An 18,618-nucleotide genomic window follows, 5' to 3' on the forward strand; every position below is an offset into this window, starting at 1 on the left:
CCTACCATAGATGCCCACAGAATGAGAGTATAATTAATATAAACAATTATTAGCTCTTAGATATTTTGTATTTGTCTTAAGATTATATCTTCCACACACAAGCATAAAATTGTGCCAGCACAAGATAACTACAACGTAAATGAATAATATATAAATAGGCTCAAGTCACAAGTTTGTCAGAAAGTAGTCACGGACTACAATACGACACGACGTGAGACATCAAGTAACAATTTGGTTTGAACAGTTTCAATTATCTGACCAATCATCACATGTGAGGTAGTCGTTCAAACAAACAAATAGTTTATCGGAGAACTAATAAAATTTCCACTTTCCACCACACATTCAAATCAAATCAAATCAAATTCTTTATTGCCAGAACATCTTTACAATGTATAGCAGTGTCAGAAACAAATTCAGTATGAACTATCATCTATTATATGCATTGCCTAGGCCTAGTAACAAGTGTCTATCCAATTACAGCATAATAATCACTGATGTCATATCAATCAATCAATTTATTTGTTGTTTTAAGACATTTTACAATTAGTATTAACAACGTCAGTATTGCAGCACAACGCCAAGTCTAGATATACTTATAAATATAGATATATACAAATTACAGATAAACTATTACATTTTAAATTCAAATTTTTTTATAGTTTGATAATTTTTGTATGTTAAGGTGTGAAAATAGTTGTTAAAATAACGCCATCAATTAGTTAATATAAATTACTTCAATTAAATGACAATTAAAACATGTAAAACAATGGAATTAATCAACAAAACTAAAATTCAACAATTAATAAAATATTTATAAATAAACTAACAAAACAACAAATAAATAACAAGCGGTTATAGACTCATTTAAAACAACAAGAAAAAAGCAACATCAAATCAACACACAACAAACAGAAACAAATTCAGCATGAACTATCATCTATTATATGCATTGCCTAGGCCTAGTAACAAGTATCTATCCAATTACAGCATAATAATCACTGATGTCATATGGGCTGATATTAATCAATAGCTTCTTTACAATTTTCTTGAAACAATTAATTTCAAGAAATTTAAGATGAGAAGGAAGAGAGTTGTAGAGTTTAATGCCTGTTTCAGCAAAACAATTTAAAGTGGTTTTAAGACTACATTGAGATATTCTAAGAGAATTTGAGTTTCTAGTCATATGGTTATGTACAGATCTATTTGTAGGTATGGCATGTAAATTTCTTTTTATATACAATAGGTAATCTAAAATATAAAGTGCAGGTACTGTAAGAATACCATACTTTTTAAATAAAGGTTTACAGTGAGTCCTTATGTTTACATTAGCTATAATCTTAATAGCACGTTTTTGTAAAATTAATAATTTTTTTGTGTTACAATCATTGCCCCAAACAATAATTCCATAAGACAAGAAACTATGAAAGTATGCATAGTAAACAGTAATGAGGATGTTTGTAGTTACAATATATCTTAGCCTAATTAATATAAAAATACCCTTAGACACTTTATTGCATAACATTTCAATGTGCCTATCCCATTTGATGTTACTTTGAAGAATAACTCCTAAGAATTTCACATAGTCACCGTTCTGTTGTCTAGACGGTTTAAAAAAAAATTCTAGAGTCTGGGTATTTCCTGTATTAAGACAGAGTGAATTGGCAGCTGACCAGTCTTCGATAGTGTCACTAATATTAGAAAGAACATCTTTAGCAAATAAAATATTATTACATTTAACTTGTACAGCCAGGTCATCAGCAAACATATAAGAGCTCACATGGTTAGTAGTAATACAACCAGGTAAATCATTTATGTAAGTGATGAAAAATACTGGGCCCAGGATTGAGCCCTGTGGGACACCAGTTCTTACATTTAAGTATTGTGAAAAATGGCCTAAATAATAAACTGCTTGTAACCTTTCAGACAAGTAAGACCCTACAAACTTAACTGCCAAACTATCAAAACCATAAAATTTAAGTTTATATAGCAGTTTGTCATGTGAGATTGTGTCAAATGCTTTTGACATGCCATGAAGGAACCCTTTTTCACCAGTATTCTAGATAATTATTGGTCTAGAAGCTGTAGCATGAATTTAGCCTATATATTACCATTACTGTTTTTCTTCCCATATTTTTATCATAGTATACCTTTAGTAATTGTTGATTCTTTCATAGTTTATTTAATTTATTATTGTTTATTGCATCTGGATCTCTATTGTGTGTTGTTATAGTTAATTTTTATTGATATTTACATCTCTTTAGTTTATTGTTCCCTTTATTGGAGGCAGTCAATTTAGCTTGTTGCCTCTCTACCTATTGCTAATAATGTTTAGATTTTGTGTTATCTGGTCTGTTGCCTTATGTACAGTAGTTTTGCAAAGTCTGGTTAATTGTAAACTCATGCACATAGATGATAGCGATTGAGACACTTGAAACACGTCACCTGTAAGCCACCTGTTTTTTCTTCATCCGGCATACAAAGTACATTATTTGATGTAATTTTGTCTTATTTATATTTGTACAGTTTTTGTATTATAAAAGTTTATTTCTTTCAAATTACCCCAGAATTCCCTGAGTTGACTAAAAATCCTGTGAGCAATTCTCACGAGATCAAACATATTCTGGACCAATCCTGGGTATAGAATGTATATTATCCCCTATCTTATTCATTCTGTTTATAGACAAGATGATCTCAAAATACAGTTTCAATGGTTTGAGCTTCTTCTGTTACAAAGGGAAAAGTGACAGGAAAACAGGAATAAATCAAGCAATTTGGTCTTTCGTACTATGTAGCAAAAAACTTCTTGACTGCTTAACCCTTTGCACGCCAACGTACCTATATTACGGCCGTCGGCTATTCAACTGAAAATCGCCAACGGCCGTAATATAGGTACGTCACGTTTTTCGCCTGTAAATTTCTTATAGTTCATCTGATTGCCGCGAAATTTTGACTAATCGATAGTCGATTAGTTGCTTTGAAACCACAAAGTAGTTTATTCCTCTATGGACTGTTTGTTTGGTCGTATTTGAGCTTCGCAGCTGTTGGATTGTTTGGTCGAGAGTGAGGTTACGTTCGTGTTGCTGTGCGTTGTTTACGTTTGTATTTCTCTCATTACTTTTGTTGTTGGGGCATTTTTATTATGCCCCTTTTATTAGATTTATTGGTACTTTGGGATTATACCGACCAAACCCAGACATGAATCGTTATTTGACATTTAGCTTCTACTGATTACTAGATTAGCGTAGAACAATATTCAGTCAATATAAAACAGGAATTGTCTTATCGCAAACCCCTCCCCATCCTCAAGACAGTTGACATTTAACTTCTACTGATTACTAGATTAGCGTATAACAATATTTAGTCAATATAAAACAGGAATTGTCTGATCGCAAACCCCTCCCCATCCTTAGACAGAGGTCAAAGTCAAGCGGTTTAGTAGATAACGTGATTGCAGTCTCGCCGCCCGTTCAGCTGTTGCGTCGCTTTGTTGTACTTCCGTGTTTTACCCCTACATTTCTCCAAACACAAAAATTGAACAAAAACAAACATTACCAAACAAAAACTAAACTCTTAATTGAAAAAAACACACAAAACTTGTTTTTATTCTTGATCACACTCCGCCACCCAAAATGCGAGTGCCTCCGGCCGAAGGTGCTGCCGAAGCCCGCGCTGATGTCAACGAAAGAAAAACATCCCTCAAGATAATACCTATCAGTAAAATATCAAATTCTAGAGGGGCTGTTCAGAAATATAAATTGAATTGTAATGGAAAGGGAATTATGTACCATGCAAAAAACTTAAATAATCATGTGATGCCACGTGGCCTGCCGTAATCGGGATCCTCGAGCAAGATAAGATAACAGCGACAACAATACCGATCACAATACCTGGAAATGCTTGTTGATTGATGGAATGTTAGTTCTGTTACTCAACTAAATCGTTTTATAACGTTCCAAGTTCATTGAAAAAAGTCATATAACGGAATCTGACTCCATTAACAATTGATAATCGTTGTAAGTTTGTAATTATGTAATTAAAGAGTTGATTTTTCGTTTTATCATGTTTGATTCTATAAATTTATATTTTTGTGTTCTTCATACTGGTGTGGTCGGTATAATCCCAAAGTACCGATTTATTTTAGTATAGTGTCAAATATTGATTTGTGAATATAGTGTAACATTACATACAACGTCCATGCAACTTACAAAAATTGCGCCCGTGTCACATTTTAGTGAAAAAAATCATAACTGTACCTCTAACTGCCTGTGTAATTCTATATAAGGTAGGCTTTTGAAATTTTGTAATTAGGTTAAGAGGTAGATATAGTTTACTAGGATATAACAGGAAATCAGCATACATTTTTTTTTGAAACCATTTATTTGTGCTAAATATATTTTTTTTTTAATTGTTATTTATTTTTCTAAATTTTTATTTTTGTTATAAGTTTAAATTACATTTATGCAACTACAATTTACCAACTGAACAAGGGCATTTCATAAGCAAAATAATGGTAAATAAATCATCAATATCTGTTAAAAAATGAAAAAGTTATGATACATTTTGTGAAAGCTTGCAAAACTGCTGAAAATGTCCTTGGTGTTTCTGGGTAGTACTTTTGGAAAATAGGCTGGCGTGCAAAGGTTTAAATAAATATTTCTGGTAAAAGTACTTTTAAACAAATAAAACTTTTCATACTGGCACAATTTGGAAAAAAAGGGCTTCCCGATGCAGTCAAGTTCAGTTACAGGTCAGATAAAAAGGTTGCTGTAAGCAAATTAAAATTTTAACGTTAGTGTACAGTCAATAGAAGTTGGAAAAAACCCGTCTTTCTTGTTTCTTCACACTCTGGACCAAAGATAGTACAACACTAAAAAAAAAGTATAATCAGGTAAATACAGAAAAAAACTTGCACTGGTCTTAATTAATAACAAATAAATGGGTGGAATAGATTCATCAGATATGATGCTTTATGCATATCTCAACAAAAGGAGAACATTAAAATACTGGAAGTTCAGTCTTTAACATATTTTCACAAATGGTATTGATTTTGTGCTTTATTTATAAAGGGGGAAAATTCAAAATAGACAAAAAGCAATTTCACGTTACTTATTGTAGCTTACCCACTAATTTCTTCTCCAGAAGGTATTCTCCAAACCGGGTTGCACCTCTTATAAAATCGCCAAACACATTATATTATTCAATAAACCGAACAATTAACCTTGTTTATATGGTGAATACTGTACATTTTGGGCCTACGCTATCTATTTAAGCTCACATCATGACTACTCCACTAGATATCGAGACCTTATTGATCTAGAATTTGCTAGGCTTACTAAAACCCAGCACTCCTACTCTATGTTGGTATTAAATTATTCAATAAGCTGCTTGTAAATGCCAAAGATGTCTCTTGTAAAAAATTTAAAATTGTTCTGCTTAAATGGTTGAAACAAAAACTTGATGTGTTAAAGGAAAACATATACCAAATAACAGATAAAGCGTTCCAATGTGATGATATGCGTTCCTTATGATTAATAGAAAATTATCATTTATTCATTTTAATTAAGGTGTCCGATTAAAGTATTAAACTGTAAATTTACTAATAAATTTATATTCCCTTTTTATAGTCTTATATTTTAACCCTTTGGACCCCAAGCGGTTGATTTTTGGATATTTGATAAGTGTGCTCAAAAGACCAAACGGTTGATTTCTGGATGCCGGAATTTTGGTATTTTTGATAAATAATATAATAATTTTAGCATTTAAAATATTATTTTATTACATACTTTAAACCATATACACTTTGATAAAAGTATTAAGGCTATTACAAATATTGTTCTCAATGAACTACAAAATATTACACAGCAGCAATACAATAGCGCTGTCAGCTGTCACTGCGTACTGCATAGTGGCTCACCTCGCTGCCGGGCACCAGCTGTCTAGTTGTTTACGTTCTGTCCGTTTCGGTTGTTGTTCTGTGTTTTTGGGGTAGTAATGTTTGCTTTCTTACTCATAATTTTTGAGTAAATTGTGATTATAATGGCATTTGAGAACTTGAGAACAAGTGAACTTGTTAGGGAAATAGATAGGGAGCTAGATTCGTCTGATTTTTCAATTCCATTTGATGACGACTCGGACGCAGATCCCACTTATAACCCTATTCCACAACCTTCAACATCTGGTACATTTGTTTTGAATACAGGTAGATCTAATACTAATAATTTACTTGAATCATTAGACAGTGATTGACTATTTGCTAAGGCCACCAAAACAAGCAAGTTGTATAAAAACTTGTTGGGTCTGCACTGTAAAAGGTAAAAACTACAAGCAATAAAGAAACTAATCTAGATTGGTTTGCAGTTGATGCAAAGAGGGCTGCCATTCTCTTTACTTTGGCAAATGTGTGTAAATAGTGCTCTGCGTGGAAAGTGTTTGTACATAGTGTATATATTTATTTGCTTTATGCCATTGTAAACAGTACATTTTATTGACTTATTCATATTTTGTTCGGCACTAGATTGTAAAATAAGTTAAGAATTTTTATAACTCCAATTATTTTTAGATATACGATGCTGTACTAATATTTCCGAATAGCAACTTTTTTTATTGCTTTTGTAGCAACATGATAAAGTTTGTATAATTTTATTATTTGTATTCCAAATGAGTTAAAATTTGGTACACATATAGAACACAATATACTCTGTACAATAAACTGGTTTTCCACAGTTAAAAACTCTTGTTTTTTCAGTAAAACACAATAAACTAAAAAACAAATTAAATTATTTTTTTATAAATGTAAAAAAGGAGGGTCACATAAGACAATTTGGAGTTTTACCTAGTTAGGCTGATTTAAAATGTACATTTTAACACCAAATACATAATCATAGGCCAACAATAACATTTTTTATGATTTTTCTCTTGAACCACTTCAAAACAGCATGACTGACAACTGAGCAGTTTTGGGAGCAAGTTCACACAGCAGGTATTACAGTATTGGGCAACATCCATTTTATTGTCCGGTTCTTAAAGGGTTAATAAAAACATTAAATTGCAAATTAAAAATTAAGAATAATTTAAGACAACCTTAATGAATTTTTAATTTTGAAGGTTAATAGTTTAAATTAACTTAAAAGATTAGTTAATAGATTAGATTAATAATTTTAATATAATTTCTATGGGTTTTAAAACAAAATATAAAATACAAACATAAAAGTGTTATTTTAATTAAATTAATGTTAATTAAAATTTGTTTCATTGCAATATTAAGCATTTAAATATTAATGACAAGTATACTATACGAATATAATAAAATGTAATTGATAGTAATGTTAAAATTTTAATTGTTAAAAGTAAAATTTCACCTTTTAATATTAACATTTTAACTATAAATTTACCCATAAATCCAAGTAGAGTAGACATCTTCCCATTGATAAAATTAAAACTCATATTAAAAGTTTGAATTTTAAGTTTGAATTCATTAACGATAATTTGTTTGATACAATTAATACTTCATTTATTAATACAAAATAACAAATTAAATAAAATTAACGAATAAATCGAGATGTAGATAGTTCGTATTGATATATTTAGGCAAGAAATAGATATAAACAGAAAAAATATAATAATTAATAATGATCCATCAATTAATGATAAAATTAAAGGTAATTTTATGTTAATATTAATTCAGCTCATTAAAACTTAAGTGGTACATTTTAATCATGATTAATAATGTAAAATAAATCAATATCTTAACCCCTCCACAATTACTAACACCCAATTATGAAATGCTGTTATACCTAATTTAATTAACACAGTAATTAAAATCAAGTTATTTCTATAATTCAAATATCAGGGTTTTAAAACATGGTTATAAATATTTCAAAATACACAAATTGTTTCAAACTTCATTGTGAATAATAAAAATGTCACTTCAAAGCCTTTTGAACAAAAACTACACACACAAAATATAAAAACTAAAAAATGTTCTGCACACCAAAATTTGCACAATGGACACATTCAAAGTAAACGCTTCTCAAACAATATTGGTTTGGATGTACATATAACCTCACAAAAGCTAAGTTTCTGTTATAATAATTATGAATAGTAAAAAAAATCCTATTATGGGCCTTTTGTTTATATACATATGTATATATACATATTTACATTTGACTAAAGAAACTTAAGAGTCAGATTCTGATTGCTGCACTACCCTCTTTCTTCTGCCTCCCCCTACGGGCCTCCTGAAGTGCTCTAAAGCACTGTATGAACTCATAATAAAATAGAAAATACACACACACAAGAAGCAAGAATCTATCGCACAATGAATGATAACACACATCAAAACAATATGTCGCGGCAAAACGATAACTAACCTAGACGAAAACTACAACAAAGTACTGCGCAGCAACAGCTCACAAAATTAGCTGACTGTTATTTTTCATTCTACTCAAAGGCTTACGAAGTAGAGCCAGTGTGTAGAGAAATCTCTCCTACGTTATACTATGAAAATCACGGAATAATTAAATAAACCGTTTTACGGCAATTTAAAAAAAACGAACATATGGCACAGTGCGATAGTAGCACTTAGTGGTTCGAACATATCGCGCAGTGCGATAGTAGCACTTGGAGGGTTAATCTCGAAACATCGTATTTTACGCAATGTGGATAGCGAAATTGTGAATGAACATCGATATATGGACGTGAGCTTCGTCTGAGGGTTGCCTCCAGAAGTGTAGTGGAGTATGTTTTGGTTAGCGGCAAGCCACACAACCCCTCCCCTACAAACACGTAGCAATGCATTGGATAATTTAAAATCGGCCGACCGATCGTTCCGAACTTCAGCATTAAACAAGCGGTACGCAATAAATGGTAAAGCGGTATTGACAGCAATACAAATGGGTGTTTTTTATATAAATATTATTTAGTCGTCTTAGTACCGTCTCAGGACGATGTTGTCCAACTCTTATTCTTGAGTAAAAAAGTATTTTGATAAGAGGTGTATTAAATAGAATCAAGAATATATATAAATTTTGCCTAATTTTTAGGTTTGACACTGAAATAAGTGACCAAAAGATTCCCACACTCAATAAGGTCAAGCATACTAAGAGAACACTTTATTTTAAACATATCCATAATATTCTCTCAAACTATCACAAAAAAATATAAGTAAAAATCTTTTTTTTCAATTTTTTTTTAAGTTGCTCACTATTTTATGAAAAACTAAAATGCATATCTTGATTAGCAAATGTCCATTTCTTTTACTGTCTTTATTACTTTTCTTATGAGTGATAGCTGTAATAAGTACATATGTATTTAAAACACTAATCTGGTACGTGGCATAGCGTTTTGGGGATTCTGTCAGCTGTCTAGTAGGGAGTGTCAACAATTACTTCATCAATGTGGCTGAAGACACCTTTGAAGGAGAAAAATCCCCCAAAAACTTATGCACCCACAAATAATACTTTTACTGTTGAAGATCATCTCAGAATATTTGCTCCAACCACAAAATATGAAGTTTGGGCGATCATCAGAGCAACCAAATCATCCTCTTCAGCTGGTGTAGACGACATCTCTTCAAGGATCATGAAACTATGCAAGGAAGAACTACTGGTTCCTTTGACCGACGTGATCAATAAGTCTCTGGCACAAGGAGTGTTTCCATCTAAAATGAAGACCTCAAAAATATACCTCCTCTATAAGAAAGGCAAAAAAGATGAGATCAGGAATTACAGACCGATCTCGTTGCTTCCTACATTCTCTAAAGTCTTGAAGAGAGTTGTCTTAAGTAGACTTAGAGCGCATCTCCAGCAAAATGATATTATTCTTGAAGGACAGCAAGAATAATATCATATAATATGTCGAGCGGCCTGGCTTTATGCCAGGCCGCTCGACAATAACAGCTCTTGGAGTCCCTGCAACTTTTTCTTGGTCTTCAGCCAAGAAAAAGCTGCAGGGACACTTTACAAAACCTTGGAATTCTAACTGCAGTCTCATTATACATCTTGGAGACAATTGGTTTCGCTCTAAGATCTTCCTTTTCAAGACACAACAGTATCCATAGCTACAACACAAGGCACAACATCGACTTTAATCTTCCTACCCAGAGAACTTTAATCTTCTCAAAAAAAAAACCCTCATATGCTGGACCAAAGCTATAATATGCTAGATGCTGGGAAAACAATCATCAGCACATCCCTTGACCTAAGCAAGGCATTCGACTGTCTCGATCACAACTTGATTTTAGACAAACTCGAACAGCTTGGAGTTGTCGGAATAGCTCACTCTTGGTTTAAAAGCTATCTAAGCAGTCGAATGCAGCTTGCGGAGCTGAAAGGAACCACCAATGGTATTACAACACTGACCAGATCGAAGCCACTAAATGTCAAGAGAGGAGTCCCTCAGGGCGCGGTCTTAGGACCAGTGCTATTAGCTTTGTTTACAGCTGATATCCCCAACTACGTTAGCCAATATAGCAGAGCTATCATGTTTGCCGATGATACCATGCTCCTGTCTAGCAATACGACAGCAGAAGCACTGGAGGTGAACAACTTCGTTGCAGTGAGTTTAGCACAAGACTACTGTATCAGTAATGATCTGGTCATCAATAAAGACAAAACTACACAGCTAATTATAGGAAAGCTTAAAAATGAAGGTCACTGGTCCTCCTAACATTCAAACCCATGATTCAACAAAACACTTAGGTATAATCCTTGATGACAAACTGTCCTGGAAGTATCATGTTGACTCACTTTGCATGAAACTGAGCTCTGCAATTTTCGCCTTGAAGCGTATTTGAGCCATCAGCACGGCTGGAGCAACAAGAACAAGCTACCACGTGCTTTTCGAGTCCCACCTCAGATATGGTATAATATTCTGGGGAGGGCAAAGCAGGAGAACTTGAAACGAGTGATGGTGCTCCAGAAACACGCTCTTCGATCCATGGCAGGTCTTCAGCCAAGAAAAAGCTGCAGGGACACTTTACAAAACCTTGGAATTCTAACTGCAGTCTCATTATACATCTTGGAGACAATTGGTTTCGCTCTAAGATCTTCCTTTTCAAGACACAACAGTATCCATAGCTACAACACAAGGCACAACATCGACTTTAATCTTCCTACCCAGAGAACTTCAATCTTCTCAAAAAAAAAACCCCTCATATGCTGGAGCAAAGCTATAATATGCTTCCACAGTCAATAAAGGAAAGTCCACCCTCCGCATTGAAGAAGAAGCTCCGGCAGTGGCTTGCAGACACTCCATTGTACAGTCTGAACGAATTCACTACTCGTGCAAGACCTCATCTCGACAACGCCACTCCATTTTAAGTTGCATACAAATTAATTGTAATTATCAATTGTTTGACACCATTCTATGCTTGAGGCTCATGAATAGAGTGATCTGTATCTGTATCTGTTGAAGAATTTATCGGGTGTATTTTTGGTTCAGGGCGGTGGGATTATTTTACAAATATTTTCAAACAGCACTGCGCTACCTCTCTGTATTTATACAGTATCATCGATAATCTACAATAAACTACCCTAATAAACAATGAAACAAAATTAGAAACGATACATTCACAATTATTGTACTCCATACATTAGAACAAATAAAATTAAAATGGACTGTATTATTTAGGTACCTGGATGTGATGTACAATTGTTTACCAGAGTAATTAAAAAGCAGTTAACCTATTATTTAGTGAAAGAATACTACTTACAGCATGACATTGATTTATATGATTTTTCTGCTCCTATTTTAAAGAAATCACATTAAATGATATTAAATAAGCATTTAAGTTGTATTTTGTTACATAAATCCAAATGTCTTATTACTTTAAGTTTTATAAACTGACTTAAGTTTATGATTAAAGACAGAATGTTACCTTGCGGTGGTGGTTGTGTATATTGACTTGGTTGTTGTCTATCAGGCCCTCTTGGGCCTCCTCCTCTTCCCCTACCGCCTCTATCACCACGTCCTCTTCCTCTCCAACCACCACTTTGCCCATCATCAGAGTATATTGATCCTGGAGGGCTTGGACCCATTGCTCCTGCAAAAATACACAATTTAATTATCTTTACTAATGATTACAATAATCAAAACATGTTGTGAAGACTATAATGGTGCAGTTCTCTTAAAATTCATATAATTGGGATATTATTCATAAACTTTGGTTTGCCTATATATGAGGGATATTCACAACAATTCCACATATAGTCAAACGCTTTGCTTAGGTTCATAAAAACCCCATCAGCACGGCTGGAGCAACAAGAACAAGCTACCACGTGCTTTTCGAGTCCCACCTCAGATATGGTATAATATTCTGGGGAGGGGCAAAGCAGGAGAACTTGAAACGAGTGATGGTGCTCCAGAAACACGCTCTTCGATCCATGGCAGGTCTTCAGCCAAGAAAAAGCTGCAGGGACACTTTACAAAACCTTGGAATTCTAACTGCAGTCTCATTATACATCTTGGAGACAATTGGTTTCGCTCTAAGATCTTCCTTTTCAAGACACAACAGTATCCATAGCTACAACACAAGGCACAACATCGACTTTAATCTTCCTACCCAGAAAACTTCAATCTTCTCAAAAAAAAAAAAAACCCTCATATGCTGGAGCAAAGCTATAATATGCTTCCACAGTCAATAAAGGAAAGTCCACCCTCCGCATTGAAGAAGAAGCTCCAGCAGTGGCTTGCATACACTCCATTGTACAGTCTGAACGAATTCACTACTCGTGCAAGACCTCATCTCGACAACGCCACTGCATTTTAAGTTGCATACAAATGAACTGTAAATATCAATTGTTTGACACCATTCTGTGTTTGAGGCTCATGAATAGAGTGATCTGTATCTGTTGAAGAATTTATCGGGTGTATTTTTGGTTCAGGGCGGTGGGATTATTTTACAAATATTTTCAAACAGCACTGCGCTACCTCTCTGTATTTATATAGTATCATCGATAATCTATAATAAACTACCCTAACAAACAATGAAACAAAATTAGAAACGATACATTCACAATTATTGTACTCCATACATTAGAACAAATAAAATTAAAATGGACTGTATTATTTAGGTACCTGGATGTGATGTACAATTGTTTACCAGAGTAATTAAAAAGCAGTTAACCTATTATTTAGTGAAAGAATACTACTTACAGCATGACATTGATTTATATGATTTTTCTGCTCCTATTTTAAAGAAATCACATTAAATGATATTAAATAAGCATTTAAGTTGTATTTTGTTACATAAATCCAAATGTCTTATTACTTTAAGTTTTATAAACTGACTTAAGTTTATGATTAAAGACAGAATGTTACCTTGCGGTGGTGGTTGTGTATATTGACTTGGTTGTTGTCTATCAGGCCCTCTTGGGCCTCCTCCTCTTCCCCTACCGCCTCTATCACCACGTCCTCTTCCTCTCCAACCACCACTTTGCCCATCATCAGAGTATATTGATCCTGGAGGGCTTGGACCCATTGCTCCTGCAAAAATACACAATTTAATTATCTTTACTAATGATTACAATAATCAAAACATGTTGTGAAGACTATAATGGTGCAGTTCTCTTAAAATTCATATAATTGGGATATTATTCATAAACTTTGGTTTGCCTATATATGAGGGATATTCACAACAATTCCACATATAGTCAAACGCTTTGCTTAGGTTCATAAAAACCCCATCAGCACGGCTGGAGCAACAAGAACAAGCTACCACGTGCTTTTCGAGTCCCACCTCAGATATGGTATAATATTCTGGGGAGGGGCAAAGCAGGAGAACTTGAAACGAGTGATGGTGCTCCAGAAACACGCTCTTCGATCCATGGCAGGTCTTCAGCCAAGAAAAAGCTGCAGGGACACTTTACAAAACCTTGGAATTCTAACTGCAGTCTCATTATACATCTTGGAGACAATTGGTTTCGCTCTAAGATCTTCCTTTTCAAGACACAACAGTATCCATAGCTACAACACAAGGCACAACATCGACTTTAATCTTCCTACCCAGAAAACTTCAATCTTCTCAAAAAAAAAAAAAACCCTCATATGCTGGAGCAAAGCTATAATATGCTTCCACAGTCAATAAAGGAAAGTCCACCCTCCGCATTGAAGAAGAAGCTCCAGCAGTGGCTTGCATACACTCCATTGTACAGTCTGAACGAATTCACTACTCGTGCAAGACCTCATCTCGACAACGCCACTGCATTTTAAGTTGCATACAAATGAACTGTAAATATCAATTGTTTGACACCATTCTGTGTTTGAGGCTCATGAATAGAGTGATCTGTATCTGTTGAAGAATTTATCGGGTGTATTTTTGGTTCAGGGCGGTGGGATTATTTTACAAATATTTTCAAACAGCACTGCGCTACCTCTCTGTATTTATATAGTATCATCGATAATCTATAATAAACTACCCTAACAAACAATGAAACAAAATTAGAAACGATACATTCACAATTATTGTACTCCATACATTAGAACAAATAAAATTAAAATGGACTGTATTATTTAGGTACCTGGATGTGATGTACAATTGTTTACCAGAGTAATTAAAAAGCAGTTAACCTATTATTTAGTGAAAGAATACTACTTACAGCATGACATTGATTTATATGATTTTTCTGCTCCTATTTTAAAGAAATCACATTAAATGATATTAAATAAGCATTTAAGTTGTATTTTGTTACATAAATCCAAATGTCTTATTACTTTAAGTTTTATAAACTGACTTAAGTTTATGATTAAAGACAGAATGTTACCTTGCGGTGGTGGTTGTGTATATTGACTTGGTTGTTGTCTATCAGGCCCTCTTGGGCCTCCTCCTCTTCCCCTACCGCCTCTATCACCACGTCCTCTTCCTCTCCAACCACCACTTTGCCCATCATCAGAGTATATTGATCCTGGAGGGCTTGGACCCATTGCTCCTGCAAAAATACACAATTTAATTATCTTTACTAATGATTACAATAATCAAAACATGTTGTGAAGACTATAATGGTGCAGTTCTCTTAAAATTCATATAATTGGGATATTATTCATAAACTTTGGTTTGCCTATATATGAGGGATATTCACAACAATTCCACATATAGTCAAACGCTTTGCTTAGGTTCATAAAAACCCCATCAGCACGGCTGGAGCAACAAGAACAAGCTACCACGTGCTTTTCGAGTCCCACCTCAGATATGGTATAATATTCTGGGGAGGGGCAAAGCAGGAGAACTTGAAACGAGTGATGGTGCTCCAGAAACACGCTCTTCGATCCATGGCAGGTCTTCAGCCAAGAAAAAGCTGCAGGGACACTTTACAAAACCTTGGAATTCTAACTGCAGTCTCATTATACATCTTGGAGACAATTGGTTTCGCTCTAAGATCTTCCTTTTCAAGACACAACAGTATCCATAGCTACAACACAAGGCACAACATCGACTTTAATCTTCCTACCCAGAAAACTTCAATCTTCTCAAAAAAAAAAAAAACCCTCATATGCTGGAGCAAAGCTATAATATGCTTCCACAGTCAATAAAGGAAAGTCCACCCTCCGCATTGAAGAAGAAGCTCCAGCAGTGGCTTGCATACACTCCATTGTACAGTCTGAACGAATTCACTACTCGTGCAAGACCTCATCTCGACAACGCCACTGCATTTTAAGTTGCATACAAATGAACTGTAAATATCAATTGTTTGACACCATTCTGTGTTTGAGGCTCATGAATAGAGTGATCTGTATCTGTTGAAGAATTTATCGGGTGTATTTTTGGTTCAGGGCGGTGGGATTATTTTACAAATATTTTCAAACAGCACTGCGCTACCTCTCTGTATTTATATAGTATCATCGATAATCTATAATAAACTACCCTAACAAACAATGAAACAAAATTAGAAACGATACATTCACAATTATTGTACTCCATACATTAGAACAAATAAAATTAAAATGGACTGTATTATTTAGGTACCTGGATGTGATGTACAATTGTTTACCAGAGTAATTAAAAAGCAGTTAACCTATTATTTAGTGAAAGAATACTACTTACAGCATGACATTGATTTATATGATTTTTCTGCTCCTATTTTAAAGAAATCACATTAAATGATATTTAGTTTATATTTTGTTACATAAATCCAAATGTCTTATTACTTTAAGTTTTATAAACTGACTTAAGTTTATGATTAAAGGCAGAATGTTACCTTGCGGTGGTGGTTGTGTATATTGACTTGGTTGTCAATATACACAATTTAATTATCTTTACTAATGATTACAATAATCAAAACATGTTGTGAAGACTATAACGGTGCAGTTCTCTTAAAATTCATATAATTGGGATATTATTCATAAACTTTGGTTTGCCCATTTATGAGGGATATTCACAACAATTCCACATATAGTCAAACGCTTTGCTTAGGTTCATAAAAACCCCCATTACTTTCTTTTTTCTTCCAATAAATTGATTACTGACTCAATAAATTTTGTTGCTGAAGTGGTTACTGATTTTCCTTTTTCGGAAAACATGCTGGCAATCTTGTATTAAATCGTTTGTTTCTAAGAATTCAACTAATTGGTTGAAAATACTCCTGTTATGAAGGATGAGTTTATTAAATGTGTTATACGTTTTACTAACTGAAATTTTAAGTTTTTATTAAATTTATTGGTATTCCCCCCAATAACTCTTGTCTGATCTTGTTTTGTTCATTAGACTGCTGATTATTTTCAAAGTTTACTTCTTATCAATAGGGTTACATCTACAGATTTTACAACTCATGGTAGATAAGTTATCATTTAAATAATTATTGCCATTTGTCCTACTATCATCTGCATAAGGTAAAATATTGCCCTCCAAAAAATTTATAAATTAATTATTAAAACGTTCACATATAGTAACAGGATCATGAACAAGTTTATAGTGCAGCTTAATAATTATACTATTCTCTTTTAAGGTGTTCTTCCCAGCCTCATTATTTATTATTTTCCATGTTGTTTTATTAATATTGGAAGATAAATTAAGGGTTGTTTTTGTTCTAGTAAACATTTTTCCTATATGAATAATGTATTCTTCAACTTTCAGAAACATAGAACTGTCTTGTGTATCTCTGGCTTCTTTACTGAGTTCTATTTCTTATTTATCTAGATTAAGATCCTCAGAAATCCAAAGCTTTTTATTTTTATAATATCTATTAATTTTTTTGGAAAGAATAAATTAAAGTAAAACATTAATATATTATAGAATATATCATATTTACAATATTGGTCTGCCATGTATATAAATATATCAAGCCACGATTCGGATTTTAATGGCAAGGAATATTTGCATCAGAAAATGTTCTTGGAATCTTTAACGTTAGAAATATTATGCACTTTATTTTCTCATATGTTACTTTCAACAAAAATCCTCAAGACCGTGTAGTCCGTCAAATGTGTGCCGTACGGCATTTGGATTGATATAAGCTGACAAGTAATACTACGAACATAAACTGCTATATAAAATGAATTGATAACTATGAGCAGAAGATTCGACTGGTGTAAGTTATGTCTTTATAACTTAACTTAACGATTTGGGTGTGGAAGTGGCGGGGTCTTCATAACCCAACACATGTGCCAAGCCAGAGCGTCCATGAAGCACACGCACAACCATTTTCTCTCTTCTTAACTGCTGTATTTTCGTGCTCGCGCACCTGTGAACTGCCTGATCCAATTCTTGACTTCTTTGATTATTCCGATTAGGCTGAGCTGATCTGGCGGACTTCTTTCTGACTATCCTTACCATACTCATTTTTCATTTCATACTACCCTCACCTATCGGGAAAACTTCCCAAAACTCTGACTCCAACTATACTCTACTATACTAAACCTAAATTTCTGTCTTTATTCAAGCCAAGGTGGAACAGCATAATTATGCTGAGTAAAGAAATACAGTAGAACGTCGATAATTCGGACGTCAAAAATCCGGACCGTCAATAATCCAGATTTGAATCTAGCAAAAATTAAAACATCCTACCATTTGCCCTTGCACTATGTTCCATGGCGTCAAGTGTGCGATAGCGAAAAGACCCGTAGGGAGGAGACCGGGAGTCTGTTATAAACTGTAACAGTACACTGTACTGTACAGTACTTATGGTTTTTTTGCCTACATTCTGTTTGATAATCTTTTGTATGTAATATATACAGTACTGTGTAAAGGCATGAAAAGAAAGCATTTATTTTTGGTTATTTATTTAAGCAATGGAATCTGAAATTGACAATCCATAAAATGAATTGAAAGAAACAGAACCCAGTTTAGAACCCTATTTAGGATCACGCCTAGGTACTTGACCTCAGACTACCAAATCTGGAGACCGCATTTATAATCGCCTGAGTGGCCATATTGTCAAAGGCTCCTTCGATATTCAAAAAGACACCTATGGCTACCTCTTGTGTTGCCAGCTTCTTCTCAATCCTGCATACCAATAATTGATGCGGGGCTGAGTCGCATGACCTTCCTGGAGTGTAGGCATGCTTGGCCCGGCATTTTATGCATACCACATAGCAAAACGGCCGTGGCACTCAAAGGGTTAATCATAAAGACATTGGAACGCTTTATCTATTATTTGGTATGTGTTTTTCTTTAACATATCAAATTTT

The 18,618-nt window shown here is 33.9% G+C and overlaps 1 protein-coding gene across 1 annotated transcript in view; it reads right to left on the reverse strand.

Moving 5' to 3' along the window:
* Positions 1-18,618, reverse strand: part of LOC124358318 (protein argonaute-2-like) — a 206,365-nt gene that overhangs the window by 133,640 nt on the left and 54,107 nt on the right. Inside the window, exons 5-7 of the mRNA XM_046810617.1 lie at positions 14,760-14,924; positions 13,318-13,482; positions 11,876-12,040 (exon numbers count right to left, since the gene is read on the reverse strand). Coding sequence (XP_046666573.1) covers positions 11,876-12,040; positions 13,318-13,482; positions 14,760-14,924 — 495 coding nt within the window. The remainder of the gene's footprint in view (positions 1-11,875; positions 12,041-13,317; positions 13,483-14,759; positions 14,925-18,618) is intronic.

The sequence above is a fragment of the Homalodisca vitripennis genome, chromosome 3 (genome assembly GCF_021130785.1).
Source record: "Homalodisca vitripennis isolate AUS2020 chromosome 3, UT_GWSS_2.1, whole genome shotgun sequence".
NCBI lineage: Eukaryota > Metazoa > Arthropoda > Insecta > Hemiptera > Cicadellidae > Homalodisca > Homalodisca vitripennis.